A 21025-nucleotide genomic window follows, 5' to 3' on the forward strand; every position below is an offset into this window, starting at 1 on the left:
ATACAATTGTAAAAACGTGTCCAGAAATTATAAAAGGACGGTCCAAATAAAGTTAGTAAATAATGTGAGAGAATTAAGTTAAGGCAGTTATTTTTTTTGTCCTTGAGATTTGATCAAGCCAAAGAAGAAGAGAAGAAAAGACAACAATGGCATCCCCACCATTCTTGCATTTGCTTCTCTTCTTCCTTCTCTCCGGCTTTGCCTCTTCAGCCACCCTCTCAAGTAATCACAATTTTATTAACCATGCTATTAAATTCATATGCTTGTATAGGAATTAAAATCGGAAATCGTCTAACATTTTCTTATGTGAATATGCAGATAATATATTTAGATCCGACGTGCTTCCTGGACGTATCCTCCTTCAGCAAAAAGCATGTTAGTCCTATGATCTTTTTTAATACTCTGATTATGTTTTGCAAATAGATATCTAAATTTGCATTTTCGGAGATTGAATTGAAGCATACCTGTTTTTTCACATAAGTTTTGGTGCTAGAAAACAAATTCTTGGTAATTGGAATAACTGTTCTCGGACATGAACTACATTTGATTGTTAACATGCATAAGTTCATATAAGAGCCCTGGTTCTGAAATCTTACATATGATTTGCAGCTTGTGACATAGACTTTGAGAATCAGAACTATACAATCATTACCAGCCAATGTAAAGGTCCAAACTACCAAGCTAAAGCATGTTGCGGCTCTTTTAAGGAACTAGCTTGCCCTTTCAGCGACAAGCTGAATGACATGAAAAATGACTGTGCCACAACCTTGTTTAGTTATATTAATCTCTATGGCAAATATCCGCCTGGACTTTTCGCTAACATGTGTCATGACGACAAGGAAGGGCTCAACTGCGATGAAGTAATGCAAGCTAAACAGAAGCAGCAGAAATCTTCAAGCGCTGCTGCAGCTGAGAAATCTACTGTGCTAATGATTTCTGCAGCTTCCTTCCTCATCATCTTACTATTCAATTTGTTCTAAAGCGAAAACTACTAATTATTACAGCAAAATTAGACCTGCTTTATTTATTTTCATATTTATTTGGGTCAGTTTTGCATTAATGTATCTAATGTAACTCTCCCTGAAATTAAAATCAGTCACAACTCGTTTTAATTACCAAGAATTCTTGTTTTTAGCGAGCTTGCCCTCACGGCCTCACTCTTGTTTCAGGAGGTTTAAGTTTTGTAGAAAGATTAAGGAAACATATTCTGATCATTTTGTTTTTAGTAGTGTTTCTGACAACATCAATGATCTGGAGTTCATCATAATCTAAAAAATCCGATTGGTTTTAACTAGGCTTTGACATTTAACAAAAATATAGATGCATCAATAATATTGTTGTTGATCATTATAGTTAATGTAATCACAATGTCACAATGGTGAGATAATAAATAACAGAGATGAAAAAAAGTCCGAACGAATTTAACATTAGGAGCATTTAAATGTTGACAAAAAACTTGTCGCAAGGGCTTCAACAAGATCAGATTGTAAGGACTACTACATCCACATATTGATCATGTCAGTGATTCTTTGCACATTGTCAATCCGAAAATTTTAGTTGTAAATGGCTGAGAGTGCTATGAACAAAGGATTAATCGCAACTGTACTCAGGTATATGTAACATTGAGACGATGATTTCTAAAATTTGCAAAACATGATGCCAGTCAATCTATGAAATAGATTACAACAGGAAGCTGAACGCCTGAACGTGATAATACAGCCACAACTCCTTATTTTCTCCCAAATAACATTAATTAATTGATAATATAATGATTGATTAAAAGCATGCCAATGGGGATCCAGCTAGCCGAACAAAATAAGCCAGTAGCCCCCAACATACCCGTACCAAGATGCTCCTCACTTTATTCCCTACTTTAAGAAACGCAAAATGGACATGTTTGTTTGTCTCCGGATTTTTCAGATAAGCACTTGTAAGTCGTAAAATTTCTCAATTTTCTTTTAATTTTTTTTTTTTGCAAATAATAATGCGTTAATTGACTATCGCTCATTTCCTCATTAAATGGAATAGATCTCGCGAGTATGAATGCGTGCACTATCAATTAAAAAATTACATGTGTAACTCAGAATATTTTTCGGATTCATTTAAAAATGGATTAAATATTGATTGCGTCAAAAAAAACTCAAGTAGGTAACTCATTTCAAATTTGACTCAAAATGATCATCAATTAACTTAATTTGATCATTACTTTAAAGTCGAAAACTGAAATTAGTCAAAATCAAAAAATGTTAACACAAGAGAGTAAGGGTCGTTCTGAACTTCAATATGGTTAATAAAACTTATTTTTTGACTCATAAATTCATGATAAAATCTCGTTTTTAATCATCAAAATCTTGAAAATAACTAAAATCAGGAGAATCAAAACTAGAATTTATCATGATTCTGTAATACAAATAGAAAGTTTTAGTAAGTATATTGAAGCCAAAACGAATTCTATCATTTTATGTTACTTTATTTGAATTTTGGGTAAATTCAATTTTCGACTTTATCGAAATAATTAAATTAAGTTAATTAATGATCAGAGTCAATTTATAATTAATTAATTACTTTAGTTATTCTGACGCAATCAGTCATATAATTGATATAATTGATGTTTAACCCATTTAGAAACATAGGGCATTTGCTGTTTTATTTGGATCAACTTTTGACTCTTGATGTTGTCATTAACAAATCATAATAAAGTGAGCTGAAAATGGGAAAACAAGACAAATTATGAAAGCCAGTTTTGTTGTAATGTTTGTTAACCAGCCTCATCCACCTGGCTCTCTTTTGTATCTTCATTTTCTTTATTATGAAGAAACCAACGACACTTTATGGCTTTTTCTTGGTGTCATCGCAAGACAACAACAGATCTTATTCTTTCCTCGCCAAGAAGCCCTGTTTCTCAAAAACCTATTCATCAATACAGGGCTATCTTGGTGCTGTACATATTTTTCTTAACATGTCAACATCCACATTACCAATACAAACTTTCTTAGTCATTTTTATTATCATTTCTAGTTTCAGTTCCACCGTGCGATCACATAATTTTAACAATCCTCTCCTTTTGCCGTCTGATCGCGACGACATTTGTGGCAAAGAAGAGGCTGTTCCGGACACTTGTCCTGTCAAGTGCTTTCGTACCGACCCTGTTTGCGGTGTGGACGGTGTAACTTATTGGTGCGGTTGCGGTGATGCGTTATGTGCCGGTACTAAGGTCGTCAAGCGAGGATTTTGTGAGGTGAACGATCGGATAAATGGATCGGTTTCGGGCCAGGCGTTAATGTTGGTTCAGATTGTGTGGCTCATTTTGCTTGGCTTCTTTGTCTTGTTTGGACTTTTATGAACATTTCTGTAAGCTAATCTGTTACTCATATACAAATTCAGATTCATATTTTACATGCACGTTCTTTAACTGTGTTTTGTAAATTTATTCTGTATTTATCACTTGGGCATTAGCAAATACTATGATTTAAACTCAAACTGATAACAAGCATGTTAAGGCAATTACTTTAGATATCTTGATATACCTAAAAGGGTAATTAGTATAACTAACTAAACAATTTCAAGAGTTTGAGCTTTTAAGTTTCACTAGAATCCTTGGTTGTTCTTGCTAACAAATTGTACTAGCCAATGTTAACGGAATGCAAATGATAAACCATATCACATTAAAAATTGTCATTTCTGAGATCATCTATGAACTGACAAAAAACCTATGCAACGGAATTCTTTTAACATATAAACAAACTAAAAACTGCATTATCTTAATTGTTAAATTTGGGGCTCTGGAGAAAAGAAGCAGTTTTTCCATGGATTAGATGGACTACTGGGTTCTCCTTCGTACATTCTTGAGACTATTTCTTGTTATTGATACTTACAGCAGAATTATCTTCAGAAATCTCTGTAACACCAGACTCAGAATTGTTGCTGGTTAGATTTTTGTATATACCTAAAGCTTCAGCTATCATGCTCGCAGGAGATGAAGCGTTTGCAGGTAGCAACAACGTATTACCCTGGAATGTTTTTAGAAGAAATCATCAAACATATGAATCATATTAATTTGACTATACAAATAAGACATCTACCAGTGGAGCGTGATCTGTTTTACCTTCTTTGCCAGATTCCCAAAGGCATCAATATATTGTTCTGCTATTCCCAAACTTGCTGCCTGATTCATTAAAATAGAGGTCATTGTTCTTGCCTAGTGTGTAAACATATCTAAGAATAGATCAGTGCTATAGTCTAGACTAGATACTAGAACACACAACACTTATAAAAGACTTTATCTCCTAGCCTTTTTGCTTCTAGATGTTGACATATGACAGTCTTTGTACAAAACCATATCTTTTGCATATTTTTCGCTTCTACATTTCCAGCAAAATCTTTAGAGGGGAAACACAAATTAATTACATAAATTTTGGTTCGTAGTATACACAAAAGTAGATCTAATTATCTACTTGAAGGTATAAGAATGAATTAATGATAATGTAAATACAGTTTGACAAGATAAAACAGATAGGCTAATTAATTAATTATGGTAAATATTCATATCAGAACTCACCTCTAATCCGCCATGTTTTTTAAGAGCATTTGAAACCATAGAAATTCGTTGGGTTGTTGCATGTGCAACTGCAAGTATGGCATCTGCCTCTCCTGATATATTGAAAAAAGAAACGAGATCAGGGAATGAAACAGGTAAAAAAAGAAAATCAGTGCATCGCATACTGCAAAGATAATTAGTCAAAGGAATATAGGCCTTGTTAGCTAAATCTAGCGATTATAGGAAGAATAACTGAACACTTATTTGATGAGCCTCCTTGACATTAGCACACTTAATTTAGTCTAAAAGAAATGAGCCTCATTTGCAATCTTATCTCCATGCACACTTAGTTTAGTCTTCAATGAGTCATATGGACCAGACCAGGACTAATTATTACTTATTCTCAGAGGCCTCATTTGCAATCTTATCTCCATGCACACTTAGTTTAGTCTTCAATGAGTCATATGCACCAGACCAGGGACTAATTATTACTTATTCTCAGAGACTAATTATTACTTATTCACAGAGGACATGTCAAATTGTGACTTAATTTGTGATAAGAATATAACAACTCACCTTGAGCTCTATTTACTTGGTCCGTCTTTGCAGCTTCTGAAGCAAGAATAACAGAACTCTTCTTTCCATCAGCTATATTGATGTGTGCCAGCCGTTCTCCTGCAATTATGAAAGACAAAGTCAAAGAAAAGAAGCATCAATGTCAAGATATTTTCATACATTGTAGTTATGGGAAGAACCCTCATCTAAGATTCAAAAATTTCAACCTTAATATACACGGTATGAACAAGTTAAAAAGGACAACTGGAAACACCATTACCTTCAGACTCCAGAACTAGAGCTCTCTTTTTGCGCTCTGCTTCAGCCTGCATCTCCATAGCTCTTTTCACACCGGGTGGAGGAGTAATATCCCCTTAGAGAAAAAAAGGTATATAGTAAGCGTTCTGAGAAGTGGCAGTGTTCCTTCTCAGCAAGTATAAATGTAACATTCCACATCAGCAACTAAAAATACTTACTTATCTCATATCGGAGGCATTTCAGGCCCCAGTCTTTTGCAGCATCATTTATAGCCGTCTGCCATAAAAAAAGTTGGTTCTCGTTTAAACTTAACATAATATTTACTCAATAAATTGTTTGCAACTCACTAACAAATTGAAGGCACTATTTGACTTGTCACTTCTGTTAGAATCCTCATATTTTAAGCAGGAACTAGTTCTCCTTTATGTTCTTTACATTGTTATTATTCAATTGTGATATTTATTGTCAACCATTAAGTCTACTACAAAGGCAATTTACAAAGGTCATATTGTACTCCTACTTTGCATTAGTTTTGCAGAATCTGTGGCAGTTATTCTTCCGAAAAACAAACACAAAACTTTTCAAGTTCGAACTAGCCTTGGACTTCAAATATTATTTATCACAAATTCACAACACTTTAGAGTAAATATGAAGTTCAGTGTAATGTTTAAGCAAAGTTCATTAAACTAATACAGCTAAATATTTTTTTACAAATAGTAATACTGGACAGATGACACTACAGTGAATAAAAGTTTGATAACAAAAAACAAGGAAAGATTAATAGTACTGACCACTATCTTAACATTAAGGGCGTCTCTCTCCTCAAAACTTTTGTCCAGTGTTATCTTACCAAGCTCACTACGCATAGTAGTCTGAGCAAGTTGAATAACTGCAAATAGCGGTTTTTCAACTCCATAAGATGCTAATTTCGGATCAATAATCTGCAATATTGAGTTTTCTTAATTAATATATGAAAAATTGGTTACAAAAACAGTTCATCTAAATAATGGGAAGTAACAGTTATACCTTAACATAGAGAACTCCGTCAATGGAGATGCTAACATTATCCTTGGTGATAGCATTCTGATCTGGGATCTGAATAGCCTCTTCCTTCAAGGAATGAGCATAAGCAATTCGATCAACAAAAGGGACCAGGAGGTGAATTCCAGGAGTGAGAGTTTTCACATATCTTCCGAATCTCTCAATCACAAATGCTTTTTTCTCTGGTACGATCCGAATCCCCCAGTTCACTGGTGTTCTAAGCTCATACCTAACGACAAATTATAAACATGGCACAGAGTTTACCCACAAAGTTTCTGGATTAACCTTACTATGTCTGTTGATTTTGATCCGACATTCTACAAACTAAACCTAACATCATGCACACAATTTTTTTTCCTAAATACAAATTTTGGACACTGCAAACATCGTGTCTCAATTTCATAACTAAACAAAGTTTACACCCAAATCACAAATTACGCACATATTTTAAATATCATCTCATATAAACAATGACATATGAACACATTTCATTTGAAATAGATGATACGGTATATTTACTTGTGATCACGACTAGTAACATATGAACTGCACAGGTCTGATAAGATTCAGAAACAAAATTAGGTACTACTGCATCTATATATTGATTATTGATCATAGATATCATGAACTAAACTAAAAAAGTCCCACACTGAACCAATTAAACACGGTTAAAAAATTCCAAGAGCTTCCTGGAATCAATCTCCTATACAGTGTGGTTTTTGGTTCAATTTCAATTATGAATCGATTATTGCTCATCCCTACTTGTACCTCAACTTGTATTAACATCTATTACACCTTACACATTGCTAAACATCAAACTCACACACTTAATTTTTCGCAGATTATGTTTCGAGTCCATACCTGACAAAAAAATTAACACACAACTCACGTATCATCACTAGATCTACAGACTACAATTTACATATATAATAGATTACACACATCGTTAAACACTTATTGGACTAATTACAAATTATAAAACACATAGGCTAAATATCATCACCAAATCATGCAACAAAAAAATAATACAAAAAGCACTATTTACAAATGTTAAATAGATGAGTAGTATACATACCTACGATCGCGACTCGAACGGAAGTGACGAACGGAGGCAGCGGCTAAAGGAGAACGGAGTTGAGAAAGTAACGGTGCTGAAGAATTGATCTGGCGGCTTAAAATCGAGGACAGTTGCGCGAGTTGCATTGAACTACGAGAGACTGACCTAGCTACTTGAGTCATATTTTTCAGAATTTTAGAGAAACAAAATTTTAATGAATGTATGTAGAGAGGCTTGAGTTTTTTAGCTTCTGTGTTGTGACTTGCGCTAGGGGAAAGGAAGGTTTATATAGAATTCTATTTACCCCTTCTGCAAGATATTAATGGATAATGTTGTGATTAACATTTATCCGTATTATGTATACGGATAAATTGCTTGTTACCCCCTCTTCAAGACATTCTTATACTAGTTTGTTTGGAATTGGACAAGGAATTTTAATTAACTTGTCTCTTTTTTTTTTAATTTATTTTGAGTGAATATTACATTATTATAACTATCAAAAAAATAAAAAGAATTACATATATACATGACCAGTATAAATAATTCACATTGATGCACGGTGCAATGTCTCTTAGCCTAAAACTCAAATATACTATTGAAACTCAAACAAGTTCATTGCATATAAAGGCAAATACTTGCTGCATGTTTATTTATAACACATTCTGAGTTCAGAATATTTGATCACCAACTTTCACTTGTACCAATGGCTGTTCTCACTAACAGTATATACTAAGCCAATTAGGAGCAATGTTGTTAACTGAATGCAGATAAGCATTAAATGTCAATTCTACTACAATCATCTATGAACCGATGATAACCTATTCAATCGAAATTTTTGAACATAAGTGTCAGGAATAGATAAGATTAAGGACATATGTGCCTTTTACTAAGTAGGGTTGTTATGTATGAGGACTATATAAGTACTCAAGGACATATGTGCCTTTTACTAAGTAGGGTTGTTATGTATGAGGACTATATAAGTACTCTTTTGGCAGTACTGTTATTATTATGCATTATATGAGAAAATGTAATGTTATTCCACCAACCCTCTCTCTCCCCTTTCTTTTCTTCCTGCCTAAGTTACCTCTTATCTCTCTTTTCTGTCTATCTCTCCCTCATTTCTACCTTATCTCCTTCTGATTTCCCTGTTTCTTTGCTGTTTATCACTATCTTAGTTTGATATTTACCTTATATGTAACACCCTCAAATCCGGGGTCGGGGATCCGGGTTGTCACGAGTTCCATTTCCCTTAATAACACCCAATCTTAATAAATAATCAACTATTCTGTACTGTGACCCCACCATAAACACACACACCACAAGTTATGGTCTCAGAGATGAATATCCAAAAATAATCACAAGTCGTTTTATTCCACAATTATATGCCAATACACCTTAAAAGGGTTTCTGAATAAATTTACATTTCTTTGCCATTATTACAATTCATAAATATACATAAATCTGGTTCATCAATAGTTGAAAACCTAGCCTATTGGTAGCTCCTACCTCAGCTACGGCGACATCAACGCTTCCAGAAAACTGTGGAACATTTTCTAACCGCTTGCGAATTGGAAGCTTGGTCCTGTTCATCTTGTCTAGTTGATGTTGTGTGATGAAAGAAGAAAATAAGGGTGAGCAACAAGCCCACCAAAATAATATGTATAATTATTTACAATATATGAGCATTCTCATAGTACTCATGAAAGTCTTGGTCAAGAAGAAATAAACCAAGTTGATATCTTAACGCGACCAAGTCGCAAAATATTCAGTATATATACATATATACTTTTCACAATCTTTGAAATCCTCTGACATGTATAATATACACAGAGTTCCAGTTATAACTGTATAAAAATATCGTTGCAAGGTGATCTCATATATCCAACCTTGTCTCAACGTTTTTCTGAAAATCTTTGTCATGCATAAGATAATCATTAACTAGATATAAGTTTAAAAGATGACGTTACAAGATACTCCAATATACTTATATATTTTCCGAATACTACTTGAACTACCACCGTTCAAGTTATAATTAGTTTCAAAAGTTCATCACACTGATGAGACTACAAGATAAGACTTGAATAGATTCAATCTTTGAAATATCATTAAACGAAATGAAGTTATGATATACTTCATTAAGTCCCGATATATATATCCACATATATATCTCTTTATACATTTCCTGAAAACCTCTGTCATGTAAAGTATGAACAGAGTTTGTAACATCAAATGAATTTTTGGAAAGGAAAAGAATTATAGCATAAACCCGGTATCTTGCTGATCAGGCAAAGATACCAATAAGTAACCTTTTCTACTAGTAGATGGACGAATTCCCCACTGATCATCACCCTGGTCGTAATAGGACCTTATGTTGGACTGCCACTCAGCCACTTACGCATTTGATGGACTCCCACTGAGCCACTTACACTTTCATGGACGCCCACTGAGCCCATGTTGCTTATGCCGACTCGATAGATGGACTTACTTCCCGAACGTTGGGTAAGTAATCAATTCATTTACCAAAACAGCAACCTTGTTGCGAATATAAAATACACCACAGAGCCGGATCCCTCCGGTTTTGAGCGAGTATTTAAATCCCCTTTAAAAGGAAGATCTTAAATATATAAAAAATGAGTTTTGGGATCCGCTCTAACTTTTAAAAATCATTTTAAAGACTCGAAAACACTTTAAAGAGTGTTTGGAGTAATGCTGATTTAATAAAGTAAATCAGTCCCAATATATTAGAAAATATCTGAATATTATTATTTAAATAACATTCCCATAAAGAATAATCTTTATAAAAATAATTGAAGTAGAAGTTGTAAAACTTATACTTGAAATGAATAGTAAATAACCAAAGATATACTTATACGAAAGTAATATCTTTATTTGAATAATCAAAAGTAAGTTTGATTATCGACACATTATTCTTTAATAAAATAAAGAATATTATTCAGTAAATAATCGGAGTCATAGGTCCTCAAATGAATATTCAAATAATATTTATTAAATAATATAAACTCAGTCATAAGTCCTCGAATGAATATTCAAGTAATATTCATTAAATAATATAAACTTATCGAATAAACCTTATTCGATTAATAGTTTTGAAAACTATATGAATATATATATATATATATATATATATCATTTACTCGGGAACATCTACTCCCGGTTTTTAGAAAAGGGTTCACCTTTGGGTCCCCTATACTCAGGGTATACGCAACTACTGCTTATCTCTAGCATAGGTATTATGTAATTAATAAGCATTTGAACCAACAGATATATAAATCAAGAATACAAAACAGGCATGCATATATACCATATCACATGCTACAATATATCGCAAGAATTTGCTAATAACAAATATGCATTTATCACAAGATCATGCATATACACATATACATCACAACAACAGTTATACGGGTAGAAAACTTGCATGAGCGACTGGGGGTTATAAATGGCTTGGGGCGAGTCTGGTAACCTATAAACAATATATAAGTTGGAATTAAACCAAAGTCACTTGTAAATCTATACTTTAACCAAATTAGACTCAACGTTCGCTTTGCGCTTACTGATTCTCTTAAGTCGCTCGAGTACCCTCGGCTCCACCATTTTTAATAAATTAACCATTAAGGGTTTTAAGGCGATTCTTTCGCGAGTACCTTACCAACTGCCTAATCCACTTTACATAAATGTTTCATACCCCAATTTGTCCTTTAAGGTCTTTAACCTATGTTTCAAAGTAAGGCGAGGGGTAATGGTTCGTCCGCGAAACGGCGTTACTTAAAACAGCCGTTTCTCCTAAACCGTACATCGGAATCAAACGAACCACATATCAAAACGAAGCTCGTAACATGAACTATCTAATCATGGAAATGGTCAAAACCTAGCAGGGAGTTCTCGGGTCCTAATGTTAAGAACAAAACAGCCTAAAGTAAATCGGACATTACGACGGCTATGTTTACGCGATTTTCCAAATTTAAAACACTCCAATTCAACCCACAATCAATCCACAATCACAACCCAATCAAAACTCCATCCATACTATATCATAACAGCCCCAACAACTCAACATCAACAATTTATACTTATTCTTAAATTTGAATTTAACTACACTTAAGTTCATTAATCAACAATCCAAGAACTACCACTCCAAAAACTTCACAAAATCAACTAATCTCTACATTTACAACTAGCAAACCTCTCATGAATTATAACAACAAAACTAAACCTAATTACTCAAATAAATTTAGGGTTTGGAGGGGTTATACCTTCCTTGGAGAGTGGAGAATCAAGAGAATGGCTTGGAATCACCCTTAAAGTCCTTATCCAAGCTTAATCTAAACAAAACTTCAAGAACAAAAAATTTAGTTCTTGAAAAACACTATTCACCATCTTCTTCTATGATTTTTAGGAAGAGATTGTGGATGATTTAGGAGCTCAAACTTATAGGATATTCATAACTATGCATAAGGAGTCTTAGATAATTACCTTGTAATTTAACAAAGCTTGGAACTATGATTTTGACTTTCTTGCTTTGGAAAAGAAGAAGAAGCCGAGAGCAAGGTGAAGAAAATGAAATGATCTTTGTGTTTTGGGTGAAATGATTGTTGGTTGGTTGTTTTTAGCTTGATTTTAGTTAATTACCTTTTTAACCATGAACTTTGTGTGGTTTTAAATCAACCACACCTCCTTCCCCCTTATGTCATGCTTATGTCACCTTGTTATGTCATCATCCCTTACTTGCCCTCTTCTCATTAGTTTGATGACATCATCCCCTCTAATCTCTTTGATTAGCTTTTAATTATTTGGCTAATGACCGCTGATCTGTTATACGGTTCGCTTAACTTTCATTTTCGTTTATCGTTTGAGGGATCATACCCAGGATCTTATTACTTAGGTTTCCTTAACCTTTCTCAATACATTATTTTCCTTTTTATGATCCTCTCTTATAATCCTTGAATTTAAATCCTTTTTATTCTGTTACCTTATACTCAATTCTTTCTGTATCTGGTAGGTTTCTGGGAAAAATCAAAGTGTTCGGATTTGGATTCTGACGATCTTTACATACACTTATATACCACATAGAGTACTAATAATATCCCAGAAGATCAATAAAAGAACCCCTACATAGTGTGCCATGAAAAGTTTTCTTATTCAGCAAAACACTATTCATAAGGGTTTCAAAAATTCCAAAAATTGGGGTTATTACATTATATAATCAGAAAACACCAAAAATAGCTTCAAAACTAGTCAGAATTTCATCGATTCCTGACAAATTGGTATCAGAGCCCATTTTTTTCGATTACCCACTGCTTCAATCTCGTTGGGCTGTTGAAGACGAGCCCATTGAAGCTTGTTGTGAAGGAAACAGAGCAGTATTCATTGAAACAAACCGTTTCGACTCAGGTGACCAGTTTTGAACTCGTTTTTAGCAGATTTGTTGTTACAGCTGTTAGATCTGTTGATTGTGGGTAGATTACTATAGTTTCTCTCTCATTTTTTTTTTAGTTTTATTGCTATTTTCAGTTCTCCTTACATCAGAAAATCATAAAAATAGTAGTGATAATTTTGTTTTTAGAACTTGACTCAGTACTGAACTCAGTGAAGTGGGGTTGTTGCGGTGAGTTTGTTGTTACCGATTGAAGGAAGGTAGTGTTTAATACTTGATTAAGAAGTAGTGATGACTATTGGTAGAGGCTACACTGGGTCTGGTGAATCTTCCCAACAAGGCACCCTAAGAATGATGCACCAGGACATTCATGGGTACTTAGAGGGTTCTTAGAAAAAGTTTAAGAGGCTGCAAGATCAGCTAGAGTCATTGATGAGATGAATGAGTGGATGGATGAAGAATCAGACCTTAGATGAGGAAGAGTATTACGAGGAAGAGGGTGAAGGAATGGAGGATATAGGGGTTCCACACCAGCAGAAGGGAGTGTTTAGAAACCCCATTCATGCTGACTAGGTGAGGCAGAAATCTTGACAAAGAAGAGGTTACAAGGACAGAGAAGTGATAACCCCTGAAAATAAGGAATATCAAAGTCTGAAATACTTAAAGTTGAGCTTTCCAGTATTGAAAGAAGGAGGAGATGCCATGGAATGGCTTAGAGACTGTGAAGAGTATTTCCATATATATGAAGTACCTGATAAGATGAAGGCCTCAATTGCAGCTATGCATCTCAGTGGAGTTCCCAGATCATGGTATAAATCCTTTATGGTTGGGCAGGAGAGAGTCATCTGACAGCAATTTACTGAAGCATTCATAGCATGATTTGGAGAAGTAGATACTGAATTGGTATTTGAGAAGTTCAAAAAATTGCAACAATCCAATAGTGTGGAGGCCTATTATGATGAGTTTGAGAAGTGCAGGGGTCAACTACTAAAGAAAATTCCTAGCCTTACTAAGGAATACTTTCTGGAAAATTTTATAGGAGGGTTGCAAGGAGAGTTAAAAGGAATGATAAGGATACTGGAGCCAAAAACTTTGGAGCAAGCACTAAAGTTGGCCAGGTACTATGAAATAACCCTGACCAACCAACCAAAGAAAGGTATAGCTGGGACTTACAGATCAATCTCTTATTCCTCTACTGTTACAAAAGGGGGAACCACCACAGGGGATGGTCCTGACAGCAAATCCCCATTATTGACAGCTAACAAAGCTACAGAAATAATCAGTGCTAAGCCAAAACCCCTCACATATGCCCAGAGAGAGGAAAGAAGAAAGAAAGGCCTATGTTTCTACTGTGATGAAAAGTTTGTAAAGGGACATGAATGTAAAAAACCTCAGAATTTCCTCATGATTGCAGAACCAGAAGAAGAGGAATTTCACAATGAGCCTCCTAAGTTTGATGAAGCCCCTGAGGGAGAAGAGGATTGGACTGGGCATGACCTAGTGTTGACTGCCCTAAAGCTTCAAGACAACCCCAGAAACACACCCCTTCAATTCAATGGCCACATTCAGGACAAGATAATTAACGTATTGATTGATGGTGGCAGCTCACTCAATCTGCTCAATGAAGATACTAACCAACTCCTTAAGTGGCCAACTCAAACCATGACCCAGGGGATCACTCTGTCAGTTCCAAATGGCACTCAACTCTCAAGTCACCACAAGTGTGAAGCTCTGACTTGGGAATGAGGAGGAACAAAATTCGGTATAGAGGCATGGTTGATAAAGCTCAAAGAGTGGGACCTGATCCTAGGAGTGCAGTGGTTGTCACAGCTAGGGGATGTGAGGTGCAACTACAACACTAACACTCTGAGGTTATGTTGGAAGGGTCAGGAAATTACACTTACTCCTGCTTCAACCCTGGAATTTCCAGGGAAATGTAATCAACTTACATCTGTAGTACCCCTCTGGATGACCCAGATTCAAGAAAGTTATGTGGGAGATGCAGATTTACAACCAATCATTGCAGCTGCTGCAGTCAGTAAGGGAGGACCTCAAGAATACTACCTCTGTCAGGGACTACTACAATATAGGGGAAGGTGGATAATTGGTAAGGCTGAAACCCTAAGGAGACAGATCTTTGAAGAACTCCATAATAACAGTATAGGAGGTCACTCTGGAAACAGGGCCACTTATAATAGAATCAAAGAATATTTTCAATGGGCAACCATGAGACAAGATATAGGCAGATGGGTAAGGGAATGTGACATCTGTCAGTAAGTGAAAGGGGAAACTGTGAAAAGCCCAGGGTTGTTGCAGCCTCTCAATATACCTCAAGAAACATGGAGAGATATACCCATTGACTTCATTACTGGGTTGCCAAAATCCAAGGGTCTTAAAGTGATATGGGTGGTAATTGACAGATTCAGCAGGTATGGACACTTCATAGCCCTATCCCACCCTATCTCTGCTAAATGATTGGATGTGGTTTTCTTTGAGCAGATTTACAGATTGCATGGACTACCTTCAACCATAGTTAGTGACAGGGACAGTATCTTTTTGAGTGAATTTTGGCAAACACTTTTCAAGATAGCTGGCACCAGGCTCAACATGAGCACTGCCTACCATCCCCAATCAGATGGAAGCACAGAATGGGTAAACCAGTGTTTGGAACAATACTTGAGAAGTATGACCAATTACAACCCTAAAAATTGGTCAGCTTGGCTCCCTGCTGCTGAGTGGTGGTACAATACCACCTATCACTCTACCTTAGACTCTACTCCTTATCAAGTGGTCTATGGAGTCAAGCCTAAGCATCTTCCTTGGACCACAAGAGATCACACTAATATGCAGGGTATAGAGGAGCTGATGAACAACAAGCAACAACAGTGGAGTTTGCTAAAGGAACTGTTGGAATCAGCTCAAGCAAGGATGAAGAGTTATGCTGATGCTAATAGGTCTGAGAGGGAATTTAAGGTGGGAGAGTGGATTTATCTTAAGCTCCAACCCTACAGACAAGTCACAGTGGCAGTCAGAAAGAACCTCAAGCTAGCAGCTAAATACTTTGGTCCCTATGAAGTGCTTGAAAAAGTAGGACCTGTTGCTTACAAATTGGGCTTGCCAGACACTTCAAGAGTGCACCCAGTCTTTCATGTTTCTCAACTCAATAAAGCAATAGGTCAAGCAAAGGTACAAAGACAGCTACCTCAAACTACTGAACAAGGTACTTTTGACTTGTGTCCCTTAAGGCAGCTGGAGCAAAGGACTATACTAAGGGACAACAGACTAGTACATCAATCTCTAATTCAGTGGAAGGGTTATAGCACTGATGAAGCAACCTGGGAGGATGAGGACCTATTGACCTGCAATTTTCCAGATTTCAAGGTGCATCCATGAGGACATGGCTGATTCAGAAGGAGGGAAGGATGTCAGGAATATCAGTATATTAAGTAATAGATAAGATTAAGGGCATATGTGTCTTTTACTAAGTAGCTGTCATGGGTTGTTATGTATGAGGACTATATAAGTACTCTTTTGGCAGTACTGTTATTATTATGCATTATATGAGAAAATGGAATGTTATTCCACCAACCCTCTCTCTCCCCTTTCTTTTCTTCCTGTCTAAGTTACCTCTTATCTCTCTTTTCTGTCTATCTCTCCCTCATTTCTACCTTATCTCCTTCTGATTTCCCTGTTTCTTTGCTGTTTATCACTATCTTAACTTGATATTTACCTTATATAATCAGAAAACACCAAAAATAGCTTCAAAACTAGTCAGGAATTCATCGATTCCTGACAATAAGCAACTGTCAATTTAATCTAAAAACATTTGCTCAGATGAATATTGTCTCACACCAACTCTGATCATTTCTTGTTCTTCTGCACAGGCTCGTCTATGCCTTTTGAAGAGTTGTCCAGGATTTCCTTAATGCCAGGCACGGAAGTGTTGATGGTTAGATTTTTGTATATACCTAGAGCTTCAGCTATCATGCTGGCAGGAGATGAAGTATTTACAGGAAGCAACATTGTATTACCCTGGAAAATCGAGAAAACAAACATAAGTAAAATGAAACGGCCTATATCATCAAAAGATCAAAGATATACATATTTCAGGTGTAGTGTTTTACCTCCTTAGCTAGTTTCCCGAAAGCATCAATATATTGTTCTGCTATCCCCAAAGTTGTTGCCTGAAGTTTGACACAACGAAAAGATGCAAAGATTATTATTTAAATTATCTGTGCATACATGACCAGAGTAATAATGTGACACACATCCGCCAAGAGGCTTGATCCCTAACATCTTTGCATCTGAATTATGTTAATTGACATATTAAACCATATCTACCACATAAGTATTGGCTTCTACATTTTCATGATAATCATGTCTGGGTGAAGCACAAATTGATTACATAAATTTTCTGGTTCATTCAGTAAGAGTGTTCACATAGTTCCTAACTTTATGAAACTTGGCATTACATAGTAACCAATTTTCAATTTATTATCATTCTATTAATTTCAATAGAACAGATAATGCTAAGCAATATATTGAAGTAACATTGATGATATTACCTCCATTCCGCCATGGTTTTTAATAGCATCTGAAACCAAAGAAATTATTTTTGTTGTTGCATGTGCAACGGCAAGTATAGCCTCTGCTTCTCCTGATAGATAACAAAGATAAAAGTTTTGTAAATGAACTATTATGAAACATAACCAGTGGATGGATCAACGACTACCATAATGATACATGTATTATAATGACTACTGAGCTCTTTAGTCATTTGCATTTACATATCCTTGCACACTTTGTTTAGGGTGAAGCAAGTCCTTATGCACCAGACCACGGACTAATTATTTCCAATTATTACAAAGGATGCATCTTATTGTAAGTTAATTAATGATGAAAATACAACTCACCTTGAGCTCTATTAACTTGGTCCATCTTTGCAGCTTCTGAAGCAAGAATAACGGAACTCTTCTTTCCATCAGCTCTATTGATGTGTGCCTGCCTTTCTCCTGCATTTATATGCAAAAAGCAACAGAAACATCAATATCCAAAGAATGCTTATAGTAACAGACTACTTTGATACATTCTAATCATGGAAATACGTTGTATCAAGAAAGCAAGTCGTAATCAAATGCAGTTATGTAATAAATAGGGTGTTCATATGGAAAGATAGACATACACGACGACTAAAATAACTTCTACTCTAAATATTTTTTACTAATTTACTCGCAGTAAATTTACTTGCACTTTAACTTTCACAAAACAATACTGTTCGTATTATTAACTACTCTGGAATTCAGAATTAAATGGTAGATGTCTATGTATAAATAAACTACTTTGGCTCGCTGAAAGTCACCATTGGCATAAACACTCATGTATCACGATTTTACGACCTTCACCCAAGACCAAGATTCAACTGTCATCAACACCAAATAGCATAAACGGATGATCTATAACAAATTATGGAGGATTGTGAAACATCATTACCTTCAGACTCGAGAACTAGCGCTCTCTTCTTGCGCTCTGCTTCAGCCTGCATCTCCATAGCTGCCTTCACTCCACATGGAGGATTAATATCCCCTGAAAAAATAAAATAAATTATGAGCTTCTGACAAGTAGCATAAGAGTGTAACAATACACAAGGAGCAACTAATACTCACTTATCTCATAACGAAGGCATTGTAGTCCCCAGTCCTTTGCAGCCTCATTTATTGCCATCTGCCATACGAAAGTAGTAAGCTTTGTATAAAACTTTACAATAATATAGTTTAACACTAATGATTGGTAGTTGGCATATTGAAGTGAATAATGGAATTATAATAACTCTTGTCATGCTAAAATATGCGTAGTAGTATGCTTTCAGATTTCTTTTAGTATGTTTAGCATTTTTTGCAACATAATTAAAATTTTAAGCTTAATGTTGAATGAAGTTTTTGTGCAAATAATGTTCAATAATTAATACAACTAAATACTTAGTCACAAGTAATAGTAATGTGCATATGATGATATAGTGACAGATTAACATAGACTCATAGACTGAAAGTGAAAACTTACCACTATCTGATCATTGAGGGTGTCTCGTTCCTCAAAACTTTTGTCAAGTGTTAACTTACCAAGCTCACTACGCATAGTTGTCTGCGCAAGCTGGATAACAACATACAGCGGGTTATCTGCTCCATAAGACGCCAATTTTGGATCCACAATCTACAAGTATTAAGTCCTCGTCATTAATGAAAAAAGTCTAGTTTAGAAACTAATATAAATACTGAAAGGAACAACCATACCTTAACATAGAGAATTCCATCTATAGAGATGCTAACATTGTCCTTGGTAATAGCATTCTGATCTGGAATCTGAATAGCCTCTTCCTTCAAGGAATGAACGTAAGCAATTTTATCAACAAAAGGGATCAGGAAGTGAAATCCAGGAGTAAGAGTCTTCACATATCTTCCGAACCGTTCCAACACAAGAGCTTTTTTTTCTGGCACAATCTGAATCCCCCAGTTCACAGGTGGCTCAATCATATGCCTAACCACAAATCATCAACGAAACATGAGATTTCACGATAAACTTAAACTATCAAATTTCATTACCTATATCATGTATATTATCACAAAGTATGCTGGAAAACAACTATTCATAGCTATAAATCTAAAACTCCAGTCTACATAGAAACATCTATAACACACACATTATTTGATTTCAAATTCATATCTACCACAAAATTCACATATAATTGCAGACATTGTTGATTAACCACAAATTCTACACAAAATTCAGAGCACTATTGTATGTTGTACCATTACAGATAATCGATTTCATACATAACTAAAATATATACAAATGCAAACATCAACACCACTGGATGTACTAATTACAAGTTTACAAATAATGATTAATATGCTTGAATTATGATATTCACAAGTTCTTACTACAGTCTACAGTACGTACCATTACGGAGTTGGATTCCAATCATACACCTAAGCGGAAAATTTAAACACATAATTCATCATATACCGTCAATCCAGCATAACATCACAATACAAAGGAAAACCACAAACCATAACTATCGTAACTACAATTACATATAAACATCTGCTACACACATTGTTCAATTTCAATTCCATGCTTAATCGCAAAGCAAGCACAAAACTCGCAAATAACTACAGATATGCTAAATTTATCGTGTACTACTGTATGCACATTTGCAGAGGTCTGAGTTCTGTCTCACCTTGCCTTAGCTTAGCAAAACAACATACAGAATTACACATAATTTAAAAAATCAACAGTACTGTGCTTACTATACAAATAATAGGCATGCTCAATTTGATATGCATAAAAAAATTAACTAGTTAATAATATTGTGTAACAAATTACACACAAAATTCATATAAACAGCATCGATGTATCTACTACTACAAATAACAGTAGATGAATGCGCTCAATATCTTATATATGTATATATTATCTAATTAGTACAACACAAACAAAATATATACACAAACTACACACATAATGTACATGATCAGCATGTGTCAACTACTATTTAAAATTGCAGTGTATAGAAATAATAGATGATGTAGTATTTTTACATTGGATCGCGACTCGAACGGAAGTGACGAACTGTAAAACTCATAATTTGTTGTATTTATAACTGTATGTAACTGCAATGTTAAAGAAAGATGATAAAAGGTGTATTGTATTGATTGAGTGAAAACTGTACAAGAGAGTTATTTAAATACCAGCCATTAGGCGAGAAAAATAGTAACTAACTAAGTGACTGATATAATCTTATATGTATAATAATACTAGCTAGCTGGAATCTATCTGGCATCTATCTGTCATTTGCGTGTCCAACAGCCCCCCTCAAGTTGGAAGGGGAGGAAACCATTCCTAACTTGCAAAGAATATCATTGTGAAGAATCCCCGTGAGAGGTTTGGTAAGAACATCAACCAATTGCTTGGTAGTAGGCACATAAGATAGAGAAATGAGGCCGGAAAGAAGTTTAGTACGAATGAAATGGCAGTCTAGATCTATGTGTTTAGTGCGTTCATGAAAAACCGGGTTCTTGGCAATGTATATGGCAGCCTGATTGTCACACTTAACAGGTACAGGGAGTATATCTGACACATCAAGTTCATGAAGCAGCCGAGATAACCAAGCCAGTTCTGCAGTAAT

General features: G+C 35.2%; 3 protein-coding genes across 3 annotated transcripts; 1 reads left to right on the forward strand and 2 right to left on the reverse strand.

Annotated features, from left to right (window-relative positions):
• The first annotated feature begins 59 nt into the window (after positions 1 to 59).
• LOC141692790 (GPI-anchored protein LLG3-like) lies at positions 60 to 1141 on the forward strand. The gene is made up of 3 exons (XM_074497730.1): positions 60 to 222; positions 319 to 375; positions 610 to 1141. Exons 1-3 carry the CDS (start codon positions 147 to 149, stop codon positions 978 to 980), a joined length of 504 nt encoding a protein of 167 aa, XP_074353831.1. The 5' UTR covers positions 60 to 146; the 3' UTR covers positions 981 to 1141.
• A 2492-nt stretch (positions 1142 to 3633) lies between these two features.
• LOC141689064 (uncharacterized) lies at positions 3634 to 7701 on the reverse strand. The gene is made up of 9 exons (XM_074493238.1): positions 7467 to 7701; positions 6377 to 6620; positions 6142 to 6291; positions 5569 to 5626; positions 5373 to 5465; positions 5114 to 5212; positions 4559 to 4650; positions 4106 to 4165; positions 3634 to 4010 (listed from the first exon to the last, which is right to left on the reverse strand). The coding sequence occupies exons 1-9, from the start codon at positions 7628 to 7630 to the stop codon at positions 3852 to 3854; spliced, it is 1119 nt and encodes a 372-aa protein (XP_074349339.1). The 5' UTR covers positions 7631 to 7701; the 3' UTR covers positions 3634 to 3851.
• A 9003-nt stretch (positions 7702 to 16704) lies between these two features.
• On the reverse strand, positions 16705 to 20595 carry LOC141691933 (uncharacterized). Its single transcript, XM_074496681.1, has 10 exons — positions 20589 to 20595; positions 20439 to 20469; positions 19131 to 19374; positions 18901 to 19050; positions 18507 to 18564; positions 18334 to 18426; positions 17757 to 17855; positions 17409 to 17500; positions 16968 to 17027; positions 16705 to 16875 (listed from the first exon to the last, which is right to left on the reverse strand). The coding sequence occupies exons 1-10, from the start codon at positions 20593 to 20595 to the stop codon at positions 16705 to 16707; spliced, it is 1005 nt and encodes a 334-aa protein (XP_074352782.1).
• Positions 20596 to 21025: the final 430 nt, after the last annotated feature.

The sequence above is a fragment of the Apium graveolens genome, chromosome 10, assembly GCF_009905375.1.
Source record: "Apium graveolens cultivar Ventura chromosome 10, ASM990537v1, whole genome shotgun sequence".
NCBI classification, from domain to species: Eukaryota; Viridiplantae; Streptophyta; class Magnoliopsida; order Apiales; family Apiaceae; genus Apium; species Apium graveolens.

Excerpts from the sequence above, each read along its gene's own strand:
- LOC141692790 (XM_074497730.1), top strand. The coding sequence starts at position 147 with ATGGCATCCCCACCATTCTTGCATTTGCTTCTCTTCTTCCTTCTCTCC. Across the intron at positions 223-318 it reads CTCTTCAGCCACCCTCTCAA|ATAATATATTTAGATCCGAC; the intron begins GTAATCACAATT and ends GTGAATATGCAG. Across the intron at positions 376-609 it reads CCTCCTTCAGCAAAAAGCAT|CTTGTGACATAGACTTTGAG; the intron begins GTTAGTCCTATG and ends TATGATTTGCAG.
- LOC141689064 (XM_074493238.1), bottom strand. The coding sequence starts at position 7,630 with ATGACTCAAGTAGCTAGGTCAGTCTCTCGTAGTTCAATGCAACTCGCG. Across the intron at positions 5,627-6,141 it reads CCCTTAATGTTAAGATAGTG|ACGGCTATAAATGATGCTGC; the intron begins GTCAGTACTATT and ends TTTTTATGGCAG. Across the intron at positions 4,011-4,105 it reads TTGGGAATCTGGCAAAGAAG|GGTAATACGTTGTTGCTACC; the intron begins GTAAAACAGATC and ends AAAACATTCCAG.
- LOC141691933 (XM_074496681.1), bottom strand. Across the intron at positions 19,375-20,438 it reads CGTTCGAGTCGCGATCCAAT|GCATATGATTGAGCCACCTG; the intron begins GTAAAAATACTA and ends ATTTGTGGTTAG. Across the intron at positions 17,856-18,333 it reads GCTAGTTCTCGAGTCTGAAG|GAGAAAGGCAGGCACACATC; the intron begins GTAATGATGTTT and ends ATATAAATGCAG.